At 55.1% G+C, this 16,095-nt stretch overlaps 1 protein-coding gene across 5 annotated transcripts in view; it reads right to left on the minus strand.

Annotated features, from left to right (window-relative positions):
* Positions 1 to 16,095, minus strand: part of CPNE2 (copine 2) — a 51,947-nt gene that overhangs the window by 12,094 nt on the left and 23,758 nt on the right. For 2 of the 5 annotated variants that reach the window (XM_088830037.1, XM_055412698.2), the window contains exons 4-12: positions 15,113 to 15,187; positions 12,980 to 13,051; positions 11,544 to 11,627; positions 11,166 to 11,255; positions 10,086 to 10,247; positions 9,542 to 9,628; positions 7,435 to 7,494; positions 5,408 to 5,541; positions 3,311 to 3,365 (exon numbers count right to left, since the gene is read on the minus strand). In XM_088830037.1, coding sequence (XP_088686163.1) covers positions 3,311 to 3,365; positions 5,408 to 5,541; positions 7,435 to 7,494; positions 9,542 to 9,628; positions 10,086 to 10,247; positions 11,166 to 11,255; positions 11,544 to 11,627; positions 12,980 to 13,051; positions 15,113 to 15,187 — 819 coding nt within the window. Of the gene's footprint in view, positions 1 to 3,310; positions 3,366 to 5,407; positions 5,542 to 7,434; positions 7,495 to 9,541; positions 9,629 to 10,085; positions 10,248 to 11,165; positions 11,256 to 11,543; positions 11,628 to 12,979; positions 13,052 to 15,112; positions 15,188 to 15,867; positions 16,011 to 16,095 lie in introns of those variants that run through there. The other 3 variants (XM_088830038.1, XM_055412699.2, XM_088830040.1) reach the window with 2 other exon arrangements.

A 16,095-nucleotide genomic window follows, 5' to 3' on the forward strand; every position in this document is an offset into this window, starting at 1 on the left:
TTCTTTGCCTCCTCAGCCCTAAGTGCCTGGCATGGAGACATTCCCCTGACGTCCCTCCTGGGCCCTTCCCCTGCCCAGGGGCCCTCTTCACCCTGTCCCCAGCCTGGGTTCCAGGTGTGGGGGCTGGAGGTCCATGTTGCCATGGAAACTTCATGAGCCTCTACAGAGATTAAGAGGGGGGCTTGTACAGAAGGGGGCTGAGACAGGAAAATGGTTGCCAGGGAAACAAGTCTCCCTTGGGCCGGCTTCCTGCAAAATCAGATTTTAGGAGATTTTAGAGACCAAGGGGGAAAAGCCCCCTCCTGACAGGAATGGATTAATATTCCATTTTCTCAGCCACCCAAATTCTTCATTCCCTATTTTTTTCCTCTATTTAGGGGAGAGTAGGGCCTTGTGGTCATGGGTGGGGCTATGGGAGGTCATCCATCTACCCTGGATGCCTCTCAGTCACCTACTCCACCCAGCAGCTCCATTTCACAGATGAAACAACTGAGGTTCAGAGAAGCCCAAGGAATGCCCAGGTCACATGACTGAGCCAGAGCTAGAGCAGAGCCAGGACCGGATCCAGGGGATAAGAGTTCATGCTACCTGTGGCAGCCCAGCCCCCTCCCACACTTGCTGCCCTGGTTTGCCTGAGAAATGCCAACAAACATGACAAGCTTCTTGGAGGCCACCTCAAGCTGATTAGGGGCCCCTGGGAACTGGCCAGCCACAGTTCTGGGACTCTACTGCCTTCTGACGATCAAAGGTTCCGTTGTCCCCACGTAGCTGGACACAGCCCATGGTTCTGAGTTACTTCAGAGGCCATTCCCTCTGGTCCTGGCAGGGCAGTGGGTTGGGGCCACATAGGGGCTGCTGAAGGGACCTCAGTGATCATCCTCCCTGAGCCTCAGTTTTCCCCATCTGTAAAGTGGGGAGAGTCCTAAACTGTGCCCTTTCCCACCCCGGACCTTTTTGCACAGGCCAATCCTTTGGCCCAATCCCTTTCTTCGCCTGACTGACTATGGCTCGACCTGAAAGGTCAGTCCCTCCACCACTACCCAGGACAGGGGTCCTCTCTGTGCTCACCTGGACCAGACCCAGGCAGAGACTGAGGTCCTGAGGGCAGACCGGTGAGTCACATGCTTCTAGCTCCTTCTAACCTCCCACTCAGAGAACCAACACCTCTGTCTGCTCAGGCTGCCACTGCTGCTAAGTCACTTCAGTCGTGTCCGACTCTGTGTGACCCCATAGACGGAAGCCCACCAGGCTCCCCCGTCCCTGGGATTCTCCAGGCAAGAACACTGGAGTGGGTTGCCATTTCAGGCTACCAGGTCCCAAATTTACTGTCCACAGTCACATACTGCACACCGTGTGTGTGCCTGGAGCCCAACACAGCAAGAAGGAAACCAAGAGCCTTCCTGAGCATTGAGCCTCTCCGAGACAATAAGCAAACCAGTACAGAGTGCCCACAAAGTGCTGGAGGACAATGCCAGGGCAGGCAGGAGGGGCCCGAGGAAGTCTTCCTAGAGGAAATGACCCCTAGGCTATGAAGTAGCGTGGGAAGTCAGTGAAAGGGGGCCAAAGGCCCGGGGAAGACCACGTGCAAAGGCCCTGAGGTGGGAACGAGCAAAGGAAGGTTCACGTGGCAGGGCACGGCAAGTTAGCTAAGAGGGAAGGTAAGGGACTGGGAGGCAGGCCTGGCCGGCTCCAGCAGCAAGGGGAGGAGGGGAGAGCACTGCCCTTTCCACGCCTCACTCCAGCAGCCCTCCTGGCACTGCTGGGCACTCCGGCCTGGCCACCCCCACCCTCCCCAGAGTTGCCCTGTGACATTTCCAAGGAGGCTTTTTTGCGCAAGAAAACATCTCATTCAGCCAGAGTTCTTTGAAAGCAGGCTGGTGTCCTAGCAACGAGCTCATGCCGGGCCTGGCCGCACCAGCCTGCCCTCCCCCCAGCGGCATCACTGTGTCTGCCCAGAGGCCCAGCTTTGGCCCCACAGGATCCTGTCCCCTACCACACGATGGCCAGCATGCCACAGAGCCACTCCCTTAAGTTCTAGCTGAAAACTGCCCTCCTGGGAGAGGACGAGAGGGGAATACTCAGTGGAAACAGCACGTGGTACAGGAGGGTAGGCAAGAGAGGGCACTGGCTGAGACATCATGTAGATTTAGGAGCCCTCTGTGCTCACACCCCCAGGCTTCTCATCAGAAAAGTAGCACATTCTGAGAACAGATTTGAGACTCCACCTGCCCAGCTGGAATTCAGGCTTCCTGTTATGAAGACGTCCTTGGACAAGTCATTGAGCCTCTGCTGTTTTTCACCAGTGATGGATAATGCCCCTTCTCTCCCATCCCTCCATTCTGCCCAGCATCACCCCGGTCATTCCCCATTCAGCAGCCAGAGTGGGCCTTCAGAGTGCCAGCAGCACACAGACCCACTCACAGCGCGCCAGCCACACGTCCAGCTCCCACCTCCTCAGCCACATCCCTCTCCATCTGCCCATCTTTCATGGAGAGCTCACCACGCCCAGCTGCTTTCACCTCCTCCAACTTACCCTGCTCCCTTTGCCTCCCAGACTTCGCACAGGCTCTCCTCTCTGCCCTGAACACTCTACCTGCCATGACACCACCTCAAGTGGTGGAATAGGAATTCTCCCTTCCCTTCTTGGTTTAGACCTTGCCTCCTCCTGGACGCCTTCCCTGATACCCCCAGGCCAGGTTGGGGCCCTCCTGTAGGGACTGCTGCCCCATCTCAGCACTGATGATACTGCCTATCTTTAGGGCTGCCAGACAGAGTATACAATGCCCAGTTCAATTTGAATTTCAGGTATATAATGGATAATTTTTAGTATAAGTACATCCTAGGCAATATTTGTTGTTGTTTTACTCTGCAACCCTGTGGACTGTAACCCACCAGGCTCCTCTGTCCATGGGGTTTCCCAGGCAAGAATACTGGAATGGGCAGCCAATCCCTATTCCAAGGGATTTTCCTGACCCAGGGATTGAACCTGTGTCTCCTGCATTAGCCGGTGGGTTCTTTACTACTGAGCCACCAGGGAAGTCCTAAGCAGTATAAAGGACATACTTAACCTATTTATCTGATAGCATCTTCTCCCACATGACTGGGTGCCAGGGGGTAGATAGGATAAGTTATTCCCTGTTCTAGCTCTACTACCTGTGTGAGGTTCAGGAGGAGAAATGAGTGTGGGTTTGGGATAAACAGGAGAAGGCAGGGAAGCTAGGCCCCAGCCCAGCCTTTCCAAGGCAGATCCCAGAGAGGCCATCACACAAACCTCATCTCAGCCAAAAGGAAACAATCTGGCTCCACTTACCTTCCAGTCTGGGGGTAACTGTGCCCCAAAGCCCAGAGCTGGAAACATCTTGTCACTAATCAGAGAAAGGAGAAAAAAAAAATTACCGTGAGACAACCAGGCAGGGGCCTCATCTACCCACACTCACCCTCCCCACCCTGACCCAGGGCCGGGCCCACGCTGCTGTACACGCTTCCACAGACAAAAAGAAAAAGTTCACCGCCTCTAGAAAAAGCTCTGTTTGAATGATCTCCAAACCCACTTCTGGGTATCTGGTGAATTATAGGCTTCACCCCCATCTACACCTATGACAGACATTGCTAATCAATCACAGCACTTCTAACCAATGGGCCGGAGTACCGTGTTGAGATCTTTCTCAAACTGGGACCTTGGCGACCACTAAACCACAGTCACGAAGCAATTGAAATGTACTGGCTGTCTCTTTTGCCTCCCTTTTATGACTGGGAAAAATTCTAAAGTGAAAACACTGGCTTGGCATTCCAGACCTTTCCTCATCTAGTCCAAGAGTCTAGTCTCTTCTACCAGCCCTCCCTCATTCCCCACTCCCGGTCACTGGCTACTCGCTCTTCCCCAAACACATAGGGCATCTTTAGGTTTCAACTTCAGCCCTGTTGCACCCCTTCTTGAAATACCTCTCCCCAATCTCTTCCCTGTGGCAAACTCCTACTCATCCTCTAAGGCCCAATTCAAATGGCCCCGTCTCTCTGTGGGTTTCCCTGAGACCCCAGGATGCCTCCCTCTTTGGTGCGCCCATAGCTCCTGCCTCACACATAAACTGGTCTCTGGGAACTGCAGTGATTTCCTGTCTTCTTCCTCGAGTGGGAACTCCCTGAGCACAGGGACCATGTCTCATTTGTTCATTCAGCATGTATTTACTGAGGAAACCTGTGGCTGCCATGTGGAGAACAAACTGTCAGGAGCTAGGGCAGAAGCAGGGAGACCAGCGAGGAGGCTGCTGACTCAATCGCTCTGGGCAGGAGGTGATGGTGGCTCAGACAGGTTGGTGGCCATGGAGCGGGGAGAAGAGGTTGGATTCAAGTACATTATGAAAGGATTTTCTGAAGGAATGATGGGGGATGAGGGGAATAAAGGAAGCAAAGGGTTTTCAGTGAGTGGGACAGGTGTCCAGTTGCATCTGAATGCCCATGAGACAGCCCAGCAAATACAAGGTCTGGGCAGATGGATACAAGGGTCTCTGGAGCAGCAATGGTAGGCTTCCCCACCCAAAGATGCAGGTGGGGACTTCCACCTCCCTTGCTCTGCTTGCTGTACCTCTCTTAATGTGACCTGGGGTCACAGACACCGCTTAGACCCTGAGCTCCCGGGAGTCAGAAGCTGGTCCTCAGGGTGCTTCTCTCAAGAAGGCCAACTGCAGACAGACTTCCCAAGCCTGCTCTTGTGCCTGCCCAATCTCAGGGACCCGCTTCCCACGTGTTGGCCTCCTGGTCATTCCACCCTGTCACCTGGAGGTTCCAACAAACACCATCTGTGAAAATGACACCATGACCCTCACGTGACTTCTGGATCCTCCAAGGCCCTCTCAACTTTGCATATGGCCCATCCTGTCAGTGGTCACACCCTCTATACAGCTCTCCTTCACTGACTCTCCACTGTCCTCCCAACCAAAGATCTCTAGGAAGCATGGTCACGGGCTGAGGGCCCATGCAGGCAGGCTGCTCCTCTGAAGTTCCCCACAGGAGTGAGACTGTTAGGCCATTAGGGGGCAATTGCAGGAATCGGAATGTCTGGGTTCCAGTTCCCTGATCTGTGTGATAAATCCTCTCCCCACACCCTAGGCCTGTTCTTCTCCAGCTCTAACAGCGGAGGTTGCAGCAAGAGCAAATGAGTTTCATTTTCTGTCTTGACTCGTGTTCTTACTGGCTACATGGTGTACAGTATGGAGAAGGATCTCAGGATGGAGCTAGGACCAGCTGGTAAGAGATCAGCATTTGATTAGCAATGTCTGCCACAGGACATGCATGTCCTGAGCTACCCATTCCTAGGTTTGATGATCTCTGGGTCCCTTCTAGCTTTGACAACTGAGCTTCCTGGAATGGATGGACCCCAAGGACCATCACAGGCCCTTCATAAGCATACCTGTCATAGTCCTGAATGATCTGCCCAACTGCCCAGATGGCTGACAAATATTCGTTGGTGCCCATGGGGTTGATATAGTGCAAAGACGAAGGGTCAAGGGGATTTCCATTGGAGGCTGTGAAGTCTATCCCAACCTGCAGGAAAAGGCCAGAGACCCCAGCTCCCTATCTTGCCTGCAGGGAACAGAGAGGCTGATGGAACATGGGAAGCCCCACTCATCACCCCACCCTGACCCCCCTTCCATTAGATGGTCCAAACCCTGGAAACTGACCATGTTACTCCTCTGGCTCTAATGCCATCTGTGGCTCCCTATTGCCAGAGCATAAAGTCTACTGCCTAAATGTGATATAAAACCAACATACAGCCCCAAACCTTTTCCCTGTCACAGTTCCATTTCCAGGCCTTCATTCATGAGGTTCCCTCTACCTGAAGAGCCAAGCCATTTTTTCATTCTCCTCCAATTTTCAGGCCCAATTCAGATGGCACTGCTCCCCTGAAGCCTTCCCAGACACCTCGCCCCCACACCAGGCCATCTCCCCTTTGTCCCTCAGATCACCAAGGGGCAACAGGACCTGGGGCTGGCTGGCAGGGCAGTGTCCACACATCTGGTCACACTGGATGCTCACTACACGTAAGACACATGGTCCCAGCGCCAGGCCCACGGCTGGGCACAGAGCACCAGGCAGGTGCCCCACATGGACTGAGACTGGTGGAAGGGCAGGATACTGAGTTCCACCTGCTCTCTCAGCCCTGAGGGTTTCCAACCCAGCCTCTGGATGGGAGCAAGGAGGGGTGGGCAAGGCTGCCCAGCCAGAGAGGACCCAGAGCATGAGATGGCCACCCGAGGACTCAGTTGGGATCAACCAGGGACCACTGCAGGGGCACAGCCGGGAGCCTGGCACACAGGAGGTGCTCGGTATCATCTGCTGAGTGAACACATGCACACAGGAGGAAGAGCAGGGCCTGTCCTCGCTCCAGGGTAGGGGGGCTATGACGGTCCGCAGGGTTACAGGTCAACAAGACCAATCCCCTGCCTCCTAAGAGTCCTGCAGATGACTTCCAGCCCCCATGGGGTCTGGAGGTGGTGATGAAGAGTGGGGAGGCTAGATGGGAAGTGGGCAGAGTATAGGACCCCAGCAGGTTCTCCCCTGGTCCCGAGGCTTCCCTTCGGGTGAGGAATGGGACAAGTCTTGGGCATATACTCCAGGCCCTGGCAGAGTGACCATTCAGCCTCCCAGTGAGTATTTACTAAGCATGTGCTACATGCTGGGTACTGAGTGATACCTCGAGGGTGGAGAGGAAACAGAGCAGCAGCCCCACACTCAGGACACTAGTGGGGCAGGGACAGTGAAAAATACTTGAGAATCCACTGCAGGGGGGTGCGGGTTTGATCCCTGGTCGGGGAACTAAGATCCCAAATGCCACATGGTGTGGCCAAAAAGAAAGAAGAAAATTAAAAAAAAAAAAATACTTGAGAAAATTTCAGAGTGGCAAGTGCCCTGAAGTTACTAAAATAGGAGATGGGATGGAGAGGAATAGGAGGCCTCGACAGAAGTGACCTGTGTCATGGCCTGCAGGGCAGCAGGCACAAGAAGGTTCTGGGGAAGAGCGTTCCAGGCAGGAGAAACAGCAAACACAAAGCCCCAAGACAGAGCAGAGCTGAGCTAGTGTGTAGGGGAGCAGTGAGGATCAGTGTGGACGGAGACAAGTGAGCAAGGGAAAGGGTGCAGCAGATGAGGTAGGAAGGGAAATGGGAAAGAACTGGCTTTTTTCCCTCCTGAAGAAGTGTAGCCTAACCAGTGACGCTCATGGGCTGAGCATCCAGGCTCTGACCTGCAGCGAAGCCCTGACTCAGACCCATCCATCCAAACCCTCTCCTCTGGGCGAGACACAGCCCATGCCCTGGGAAAGTCCTTCCTGAAGTCTATCCCAAGTTGCTCCTGCTGAAGTCGTAGCTCAAGCCCTTCAGGAGGATCCTCACTGGGGAGCGGAGAGGTGGGGTGGGGTAGGGTGGTGGAAAACCTTACGGTGAACATGAGCTGGCAGCCTCCCAGGATGTAGTCCAGGAAGGAGTAGTCCCGGGTTATCTGGAAGGAATCAGAGAGGTCAGAGGGCCCCCGCCCCACACCCGAGGGCCGGCCCTCACTTGGCCATGCTCTCCATAAACAATCTTTGGGGAGCTGGCGCTCTGGGCCTGGATGGTGGTCAAGGAGGCCGCAAAAAGCAGATGCACCTGATCTGATTACCACAGAACCCAAATCCCTCTGTAACAATGGAGCAACGGTTCCCAACTGGTGGAACATCTGTACACACACAGATGTACGATAAGCCCACACAGGGGCCCAGGGCCCAAAGTCAGTAACAACTACCAATTATATGACAGCTGCTGTTTAGTCACGTCGGAGGCTTTGTGACCCCGTGGACTGCAGCCCACCAAACTCCTCTGTCCATGGGATTTCCGTGGCAAGAATACTGGAGTGGGTTGCTGTGCCCTCCTCCAGGGAATCTTCCTGACCCAGGGATTGAACCCGCATCTCCTGCATTGGCAGGTGGATTCTTTACTGCTGAGGTACCTGCGAAGCCCAATTGCATGATAGAGAAAGCCTCAATTTGTTGCCATTTGATCCCTAAGTCTCTCTAGCTCTTACCAACCTCAACTTGGAACAGAAAGGCCAGGCCACTGGATCAAGACCTTCTGCTGTAAATTACTAAAGCTGTTAAAACATAGTTTGGATGGTCTTTGTCTCCTTTTGGCAAAGGACACTGGCCTTCCAATATTGGTGACGTTAGAAGGGTTCCTTGCAAAATAAATATTTTTAAGTAAAAAAGACTCCATAATGGGAGGAGGAGGGGCTGAATACAAAAAATAATAAGGCAGGCTGCCAGAAATCCAGAAGGGGGATGTGAGTGACACAATTTTTGGAAACAGGACGTGAAATCATGATGCTGCAACCCACCAGCTTCACTGGCACAGGGTGCTGTGGCGCTGTGACCGCACCGGCGCGCACGCAAATCTTAGTCTCCAGGTGAGGAAACTGAGGCCTGGGGGCAGCCAGCTGGTAGAGCAAGTGACAGGGACCTTCAAGCCTGGTGTTCAGGCTCCTGCTGCCCTGGCCGGTGCTGCCTTCCTTAACATCCCACCCGATTGCGACAGACATGTGGCCACCAGATATCCAGGGGGCCCGGCCCCTGGCCTCAGCCTGGCCACAGTGGTGTGAACATTGGCACTGTGGGCCTCGGTGGCCCCAGTTACACTGCGGGGCAGGAACCTGAGCCCTCACTAATGTCACTGCCAGGGGATAGGGTGCCCCGGCCCAGTGTTCTCTCCCGCTCTGATGCTGAATACGCAGTGGACAAGCCTGGGAAAAAGCAACTTGCTACAGTTACCCTGGGCTTCTCTGGTGGCTCACTGGTAAAGAATACCCCTGCCAGTGCAGAAGACGCTGGTTCCATCCCTGGGTCGGGAAAATCCCCTGGAGGAGGAAATGGCAACCCACTCCAGTATTCTTGCTGGGAGAATCCCATGGACAGAGGACTACAGTTCATGAGGTGGTAGAGTTGGACACAACTGAGCAACTAAGCAACAACAACAGTTACTCTCCAACCAGGAGACCCTGGAAGGTCATCTCATGCCCTCCTTGACTTCAGCACAGGAACAGGATATAAGACTTTATGTGCTTAATCATATTAATGTTTCCATTCCACAGATGAGCAGACTGAGGCCTAGAGAGGTTAAGCTCAAAAGGTCTCAGGGCCAGGACAGAACTGGCAGAACCAGGATGTGAACCCAGGCCTTGCTGGCTCCACTACCCACCCACTCCAATATTCTTGGGCTTCCCTTGTGGCTCATCTGGTAAAGAATCCGCCTGTAATGGGGAAGATCTGGGTTTGATTCCTGGGTTGGGAAGATCTCCTGGAGAAGGGAAAGGCTACCTACTCCAGTATTCTAGCCTGGAGAATTCCATGGACTGTATAGTTCATGGGGTCACAAACTGTGAGTTGGACATGACGGAGCGACTTTCCCTTCACTTCACTTGCTGGCTCCACACCTAGTGCTCTCTCTCTTCTGCAGTGATATGTCTCTGCGTGACCCCAAACCTTGCCCCTGCACCACGCCCACCCAGGCTGACTCACCTTGCAGGAACGCAGGATAATGACGCCTGAGTTTTTATAGTTCTTCTTCTTCTTTTGCTTCTTGGGGTTGATACACTCAAACTCCCGCTGTGCAACACAGGAGGAGAAAGAGGAGCTCAGCCTGGGGCTTCTGCAGGGACTGACCCTCCCCTGGGCCCCAGAACCTACTCTACAGCGTTGACCAAGTGTTAGCACACCTCCTCCAGGAAGCCCTCCCAGAACTGGCTCCTGCCACCCTGGACTCATGCCTCCCAGAACTGGTTCCTGACACCCACGGGCTCCAGCTCATGCCTGCAGTCAGATGGATAGCTCCCGAGGGCTCACTATGCACTTCACCTGCATAATCTCATGTAATTCCCGCTCTACTCTTTTGCCTCCGCTTGACAGAAAGGGAAACTGAGTCTCAGAGAGACTGAATGTCTTGCTCGAGGTCATAAGGCAGAGAGGTGGGATCTGAGCCCCTGTCTGCCCCTGATTCAAATGCTCCTGCCCCTTCCCCGTCCCCTGTGGAGGTCTGGGGGTCACGCCTTCGTGCGCATCTTACCGGGACGCCATCACGAGCCTCACGCATCTGTGACACCGAGGTCTGGAACTCGCCGATGAAGTCGTGGCCCCCGTCGTTGTCATAGTCGTAGCACATAACCTGCGGTGGGTCCAGCGAGGTCACCCAGAGCTGCCCGCAGCAGGCAGTCAGCTCCTCTGTTTCCTGAGCAAACCCCATGTCTTTCTTTGAGGGGGTGGTGCCTCCCTCTCCCTCTCTAGATATGACTACCTTTCTTGGGGTGATGACTGTAGCTCCTGAACTGCCTCCTACAGGAAGGCTTCCAAGATTGCTGGGAAGAGGAGAAACAGTGTCCACTCCAGTAATGGAGACTCCTCCCTCTGGTGCAGGAAGCTGCACTCCCCACACATCTGACACTGGGCTGCTACTCTATCTTGGGTTGTGGCCCACTTGGCCTCATGGGCCATGGCGTGGAGTCCTCCCTAGACTTGTACTTCTTTTCCTGAGATGGGCACAAAAAGTCCCAGCTTGATATACTAACTTAGCTGCCATGACACTCCTAGAAAGAGGACAGGAATTACTGTACCCATTGTACTGATGGGTAAACCGAGACTCTAAGTGGGAAGCACTGGTCCAAAGTCTTACAGTGGCAGCAGGAGAGCCAGAACCAGAACCCAGTTTCCTGGTGCCCTGTCTGGGGGTCCCTACACGGCCTTGCTGCCTTGCCCCACCCCATCTGCTCTCAGACCCGGCCCCAAGGACTGAGGGCTTTTAGAGACTAGTAATCACCATCTTCACAGCAACAATACTTGGTTGTTTCCAAGGTGATTCTGCATTCATTAGCTTAGCGAGCAACACACAGCCCTCTGGGAAGAATAGGGCAGTCACTCTGTTCCCATTTTAAACAAGAGGTTCACAGAGATGAGGGCACTGCCCAGATCAGTCAGAGGGTCAGGCAGACCTGGGACAAGGACTCAGGTCTCTTGCCCCTCCCCACCATGGGTTCTTTTTCCATCTTAATAAGAAAGAGCTTTGCCAAGGCATCCCCAGGAAGCCTCAGGTGACCAGGAGGCCAGAGCTGGCAGGGTGGGCAGCAGGGTTCCTGCAGCCCCCCTCACTCACCTGGATGGGCTTCTCCATGTCCCCATCACACAGGGACACCAAGGGCACGGTGAACGGCTTCCATACGGGGTCCAGCGTGTACTTGATCACCTGCAGGACAGTGAGGAGGTAGGGGTGAGCTGGGACCCAGGGGTGGCAGTGCTCTGGGATCGGGCCAACCCAATGGGACAGGGGGAGGGCAAGGTGGAGAGACCCACAGCCACACTTCTGGGGATGGACATGAGCACCCCCATGATGAGGAGGGAGCAAGTCCTTAGGGGCCATCAGGGGTTTTCCTGGGCACTGTAGGATGTGCCTGCCTGGTCCTGTCCCGAGCTGTCGGGGTGGCCAGACTGCAGGCCCACTGGTTCAGAAACCCCTGGTGCCCCACACACCCACCTCAGTCCTGTGGACCAGCATCCACTTGCCGTCATCTCCTGGTTTATAAAACTCGAGAAATGGGTCTGACTTCCCGAAGAGATCCTGGAGGAAGCGGGAGGATGTGGGTGAGGGAGGCATAACTACCAGATTCAGATGGGGTGGGGGTGTGGCCCAGATGTCTCCCCACCTCCCCCTACCTCCCCCAGCATCAGGAGCAGGAGCTGCTGGCCCCACCCCCTCAGCCTCTGCAGGGCTCAGCAGAGACCCAGGCAGTTGCAGCCTCCTGGAACCAAGCAGCATCCCCAGGAGAAACCACCCCATCCTGGGGTGACCAGAGCTTGTGCTCAGAGAGCCGGAGGCCTGGAGCCTGTAGAAGTTACAATTCCAGCATCTCAGGTGGGGCAGGACGTCAGAGAGAGAATGTTCCAGGGCAGGGGGAGGTACCCAGCAGAATGGGATTTTAATTTATTTTAGTGGGGTTCTGAAAAAATAAAAGCAAAATTATCCTAGCAGAAGAGTTCTTTAAAACTCCATTTAAGAAAGTGCAGACTCTATAACAGGCTACATTCAAGAGGGGGGAGATGTAAAACAAATGAGTAAATAACATACATTGGGACTTCCCTGGTGGTCCAATGGATAAGAATCCGCCTGCCAAGGCAGGGGACACAAATTCGATCCCTGATTGGGAAAGATTCCATGGAGCAACTTAAGGCTGCACACCGCATCTACTGAAGCCCACACACCTAGAGCCCATGCTCCGCAATAAGAGAAGCCCAGCACCACAGCTAGAGAGCAGCCCCCGCTCAGTGCAATTAGAGAGGCCTGCCTGCAGCAACGAAGACACACAAATAATAACAACAGACACTAGGCAGGACTTAGCGCTAAGGAGACAAGTAGAGGAGGAGGGGGTGGAAGGTTAGGGACCATTGCAGGGTTCTTTAGGGAAGGCTTAATTAGAAGGTAACATTATAAGCAAAGGCCTGATGAAAGTGAGGGAGGGGCCAGTCATGAAAAACTTCAGGGCAGAAGGGACAGCAAGTGCAAAGGTCCTGAGGCAGGAGGTGCCTGGTTTAATCCCAGACAGTGAAGAGGCTGATTTGACTAAAACAGAAGGAAGGCAGGGAATGTGGAAGGGGTGAGGTCAGGGAATCAGGGGGTGATGGATGCACTAGGTGGGGTCCTGCAGGTTATTGTAAAGACCCAAGCATTTAGAGAGACGGGGTGCCCCAACGAGTAGGCTTCTAGCCACGTCTTGAATACCTCTATGTGATAAGAAACTTGCTACCTCAGTGGTGAAGCAGTCTTAATTTGGAATAGCCCGCAGGGCCATGTACATGGCCTTGTCCCTGGAGGGGCAAGGAAGGTGGTGGCCAGAAGTCCCAGGCCATACAACCCTAGAACTGGGGGAGGGTTGCTGCCCCTTGATGGAGAACCCCCTCCCCTGCCTGCCTCACCTTCTTGTCCAGCTTCCTGCCCGCCAGGCTCAGTGTGATGACCCGGTTATCTGACAGCTCCTGAGCAGCGATCTGCAAGGCCAGAGGAAAGTTGGGGGTTGAGGCCTGTCGCCAAGACTCCCTCCTCCAACCTCCTTTCAGGCAGGGTGGACACGGGATGCCCTAGCAGTCAATTCTCTGGGGTAGGGTGGGGCGGGGAGAGGAAAAGTAGTACCAGGTGACTTGGGATAAGCCTCTTGTCTTCCTAAAATCTCAGTTTCCATCTTCAGGAAAATGGGGCTAAATAACTCATCTGAATCTGAGAATCAGACACAGGGATAGTCCAGAGCCCTGGGGAGAGGTTCTGGGTAGGGGAACGGCCTGCCAGGCCGCCTCATCCCCCCACTGCAGACCCAGAGAGCATATACAGCCACCTCAAAACACCCAAGGCATCGGAAATTCTAGCACCTTCACTGTGCAGCCAGGGAAACTGAGGCCCAGGGCAAAGGTGGGACCACCTGAGCTCCCTCTGCTGTCTCATCAGCTCACACTAGTCATCAACCCTCCACGCCTTCCCCATCAGCCAATGCCCCCTGCCCCAGGCCGGCCAGGGACGTGCCAGCTGAGTGACCTCGAGGCTACCATCTGCCCTCTCTGGGCCTCTCCCGCTCTCTAGAGCGGGCAGGGAAGGCCCTCTGGCCAACAGGCACCCAAGTGGGCTGGTGCTCTCTCGGCTAGGACTTCCTCCCCTCCCACACCTCTAGGATAGCCCTACCTGCTGAACAAGCTACTTGAGAACTAGGGACAGAGGCCAGGCTGGAGGCCCCTCTCTCCTGCCTCCCCTCCAGCTGAGACCTTGCTCAACAACCCTGTAGGGTAGGCCCTATTATCACCCCTATTTCAAAAGAGGAGGGTATCCAGGTCTGGAGGGGAGCGGCTGGAAATGCTGGGGGAGGGCACACCAGCTGGGTGGGGTCCTTCTGGGCTGGCTTCCATGTGGAGGACAGCTGACCAGTGGAGGCACTTAAATGGGGAGGTTTTGAACCCCAAGAGGTGGGAGGAGGCTGGGAGGGGACATTCAAGGTGGCAGAACAGTAGATAAGAGCCTGGGGTAAGTGCTTCCCGGTGGCTGACACGGTAAAGAATCTGCCTGCTGTCTGGGAGACCCGGGTTCGATCCCTAGTGGGGCGGGAGGGGGGCAGGGAAGATTCCCTGGGGAAAGATATGGCTACCCACTCCAGGAATCCCATGGACAGAGGAGCCTAGCGGGCTATACAGTTCATGGGGTTGCAAAGAGTCGGACATGACTGAGCCACTAACACTTCCACTTCGTGCTTAGAGTTCAGTTTTCCAGAACTCAGGCCCATGGTCATGAATGGGGTAAAAAAACAGCTGAGATTGCTGGGTCCCTCCCAGCCCGGAATGCACGGCTCCACAGGCAGTGGGGAGCCAGGAATGTTCCAGAGCAGGCGAGTAATTCTGCTGAGTGAAGACACACAGGTACAGCCCTCCTCCTCCCTGCATGGCCAGTTTCCCTGGCTTCCGTCACAGGCTCTGAAGGGGGACAAGCCAGGAGGGAGGCTCACTGGCTGAACCGCCCCGGGGCACTTTTTCTCTGGGCTTCTGTTCCCTCATCTGTAGAAGCAGACTCTGCCTTCCCAGAGTCTGAGGACCAAAGAGCTCATCTGCTCAAAGGGCCTGTGCATCTTAAGAATCACTCTGCAGCATAGGGATCATTGCGCATCGCTGAATCTTTGCGCATCAGAGGAATCATTGCGCATTGCAGCCATGAGCCAAGCTGCGAGGGGCAAGGAGCTCCTGAAACCGCCTGAAAGACCCCCCAAGGGAAGACAGCAGGGACCAGGGCTGGGAGGGGATGCAGGGAGGAGTAGGAGCGCCCTGGCCCGGGGAGACGCCGTGGGGACCCCTGGCAGTCCCCCTCTACCCCCAAGCTTGGCAGCCCCAACGCATCATATGTGGAGCCAGAAGCCCGTTGCTAAGAGACCTGTTGCTAAGTTGTAAGTTGGGCCTTTTTACTCCAAACAAAGCTGGTTATTATCTGCCAGTGAAGCGGCCCATTGATGGGGGAGGGCAGTGGGCAGCGCGGGTGGGGGGGGGAGGGCGGTGGCGGAGGGTGCCCACGGAGAGCGGTACCGTAATCAAGCCCTTCCCTGCAGGCTTGTCATTCATCAGCAGCAGAGGCCGAGTGATCTTCTTGCTGGAGACGATCTGGAGGGAGAGAGGAGGGAGAGGTGCTAGAAGAATACTCAACAGGCACTGCTCGCAGCACAACACTCCATGCCAGGAGCAGGTTAAAACCTCCCACTGTGGGCTCCCCGCCGTGGGAGACAGACGGCCACCCCTGCTAGCTCCACTGGGCAGCTGAGGCGACTGAGGCCCAGAGAGGTTGAGACACTTGTCCGAGGTCTCACAGCTGGGTTGGAATTCAGGTAATCCGATTCCTGGGGACCTGCAAGCCCCCAGGAAAAGGCTCCTGGAAGGCTCACATTCTGGAGGCTGCTGAAGAGGGGCGTGCCAGTAACCGCCTCCCCCAGAGTTATCCAGAGACCCCCACCTCCCTCTGGGTGTGATCCCTGATGGAGAGGATCAAATCCTGACTCCTTCCATGTATTTTCAATGGTTTGAATAATGAAGACATTCACACAGGATTCAAGGATCAGGACAATGGAGGGAGGACAAGTGGAACACACTGTGAGGTCTCCCTCCCACCCCTCTGTGCTCCCCATTCTCACACCCTCCGTGTGCCACCACGGTTCTAGGTTTCTCGGGGGAAATGCTCGTATTTCTTTGTGCTGATGTGAGCATGTTCTTACTGTCCCTGTGCTAGCTTCCCCCCACCCCACCAGTTCCACTCTCAGCCTTCTCTGTGCCACTGTGGACTACCTCACCTGGCTCCCCTGTCTTCTAGATTGTGGGGGTTCACCCCTCCCCCCAGTGGGGGGAGAAAGGCTAGGCGGAAGCTTTGCTGCTCATCATCAGCCTCAGTTCCAGTCCTGGGGCCTCCCTATGGTGGCGACAGCTCACCCCTGGCCCCTGGCAATACCACTTCCTGCACTGCCCCTCCCTCCTGACCAGGGGTGGCCCGGCTTCCCGCTCGTGTTATGCCCTGTGCAGGT

The sequence above is a fragment of the Moschus berezovskii genome, chromosome 22, assembly GCF_049115385.1.
Source record: "Moschus berezovskii isolate FMDL1 chromosome 22, NW_MosBer_1.0, whole genome shotgun sequence".
In the NCBI taxonomy this organism is placed as follows: Eukaryota; Metazoa; Chordata; class Mammalia; order Artiodactyla; family Moschidae; genus Moschus; species Moschus berezovskii.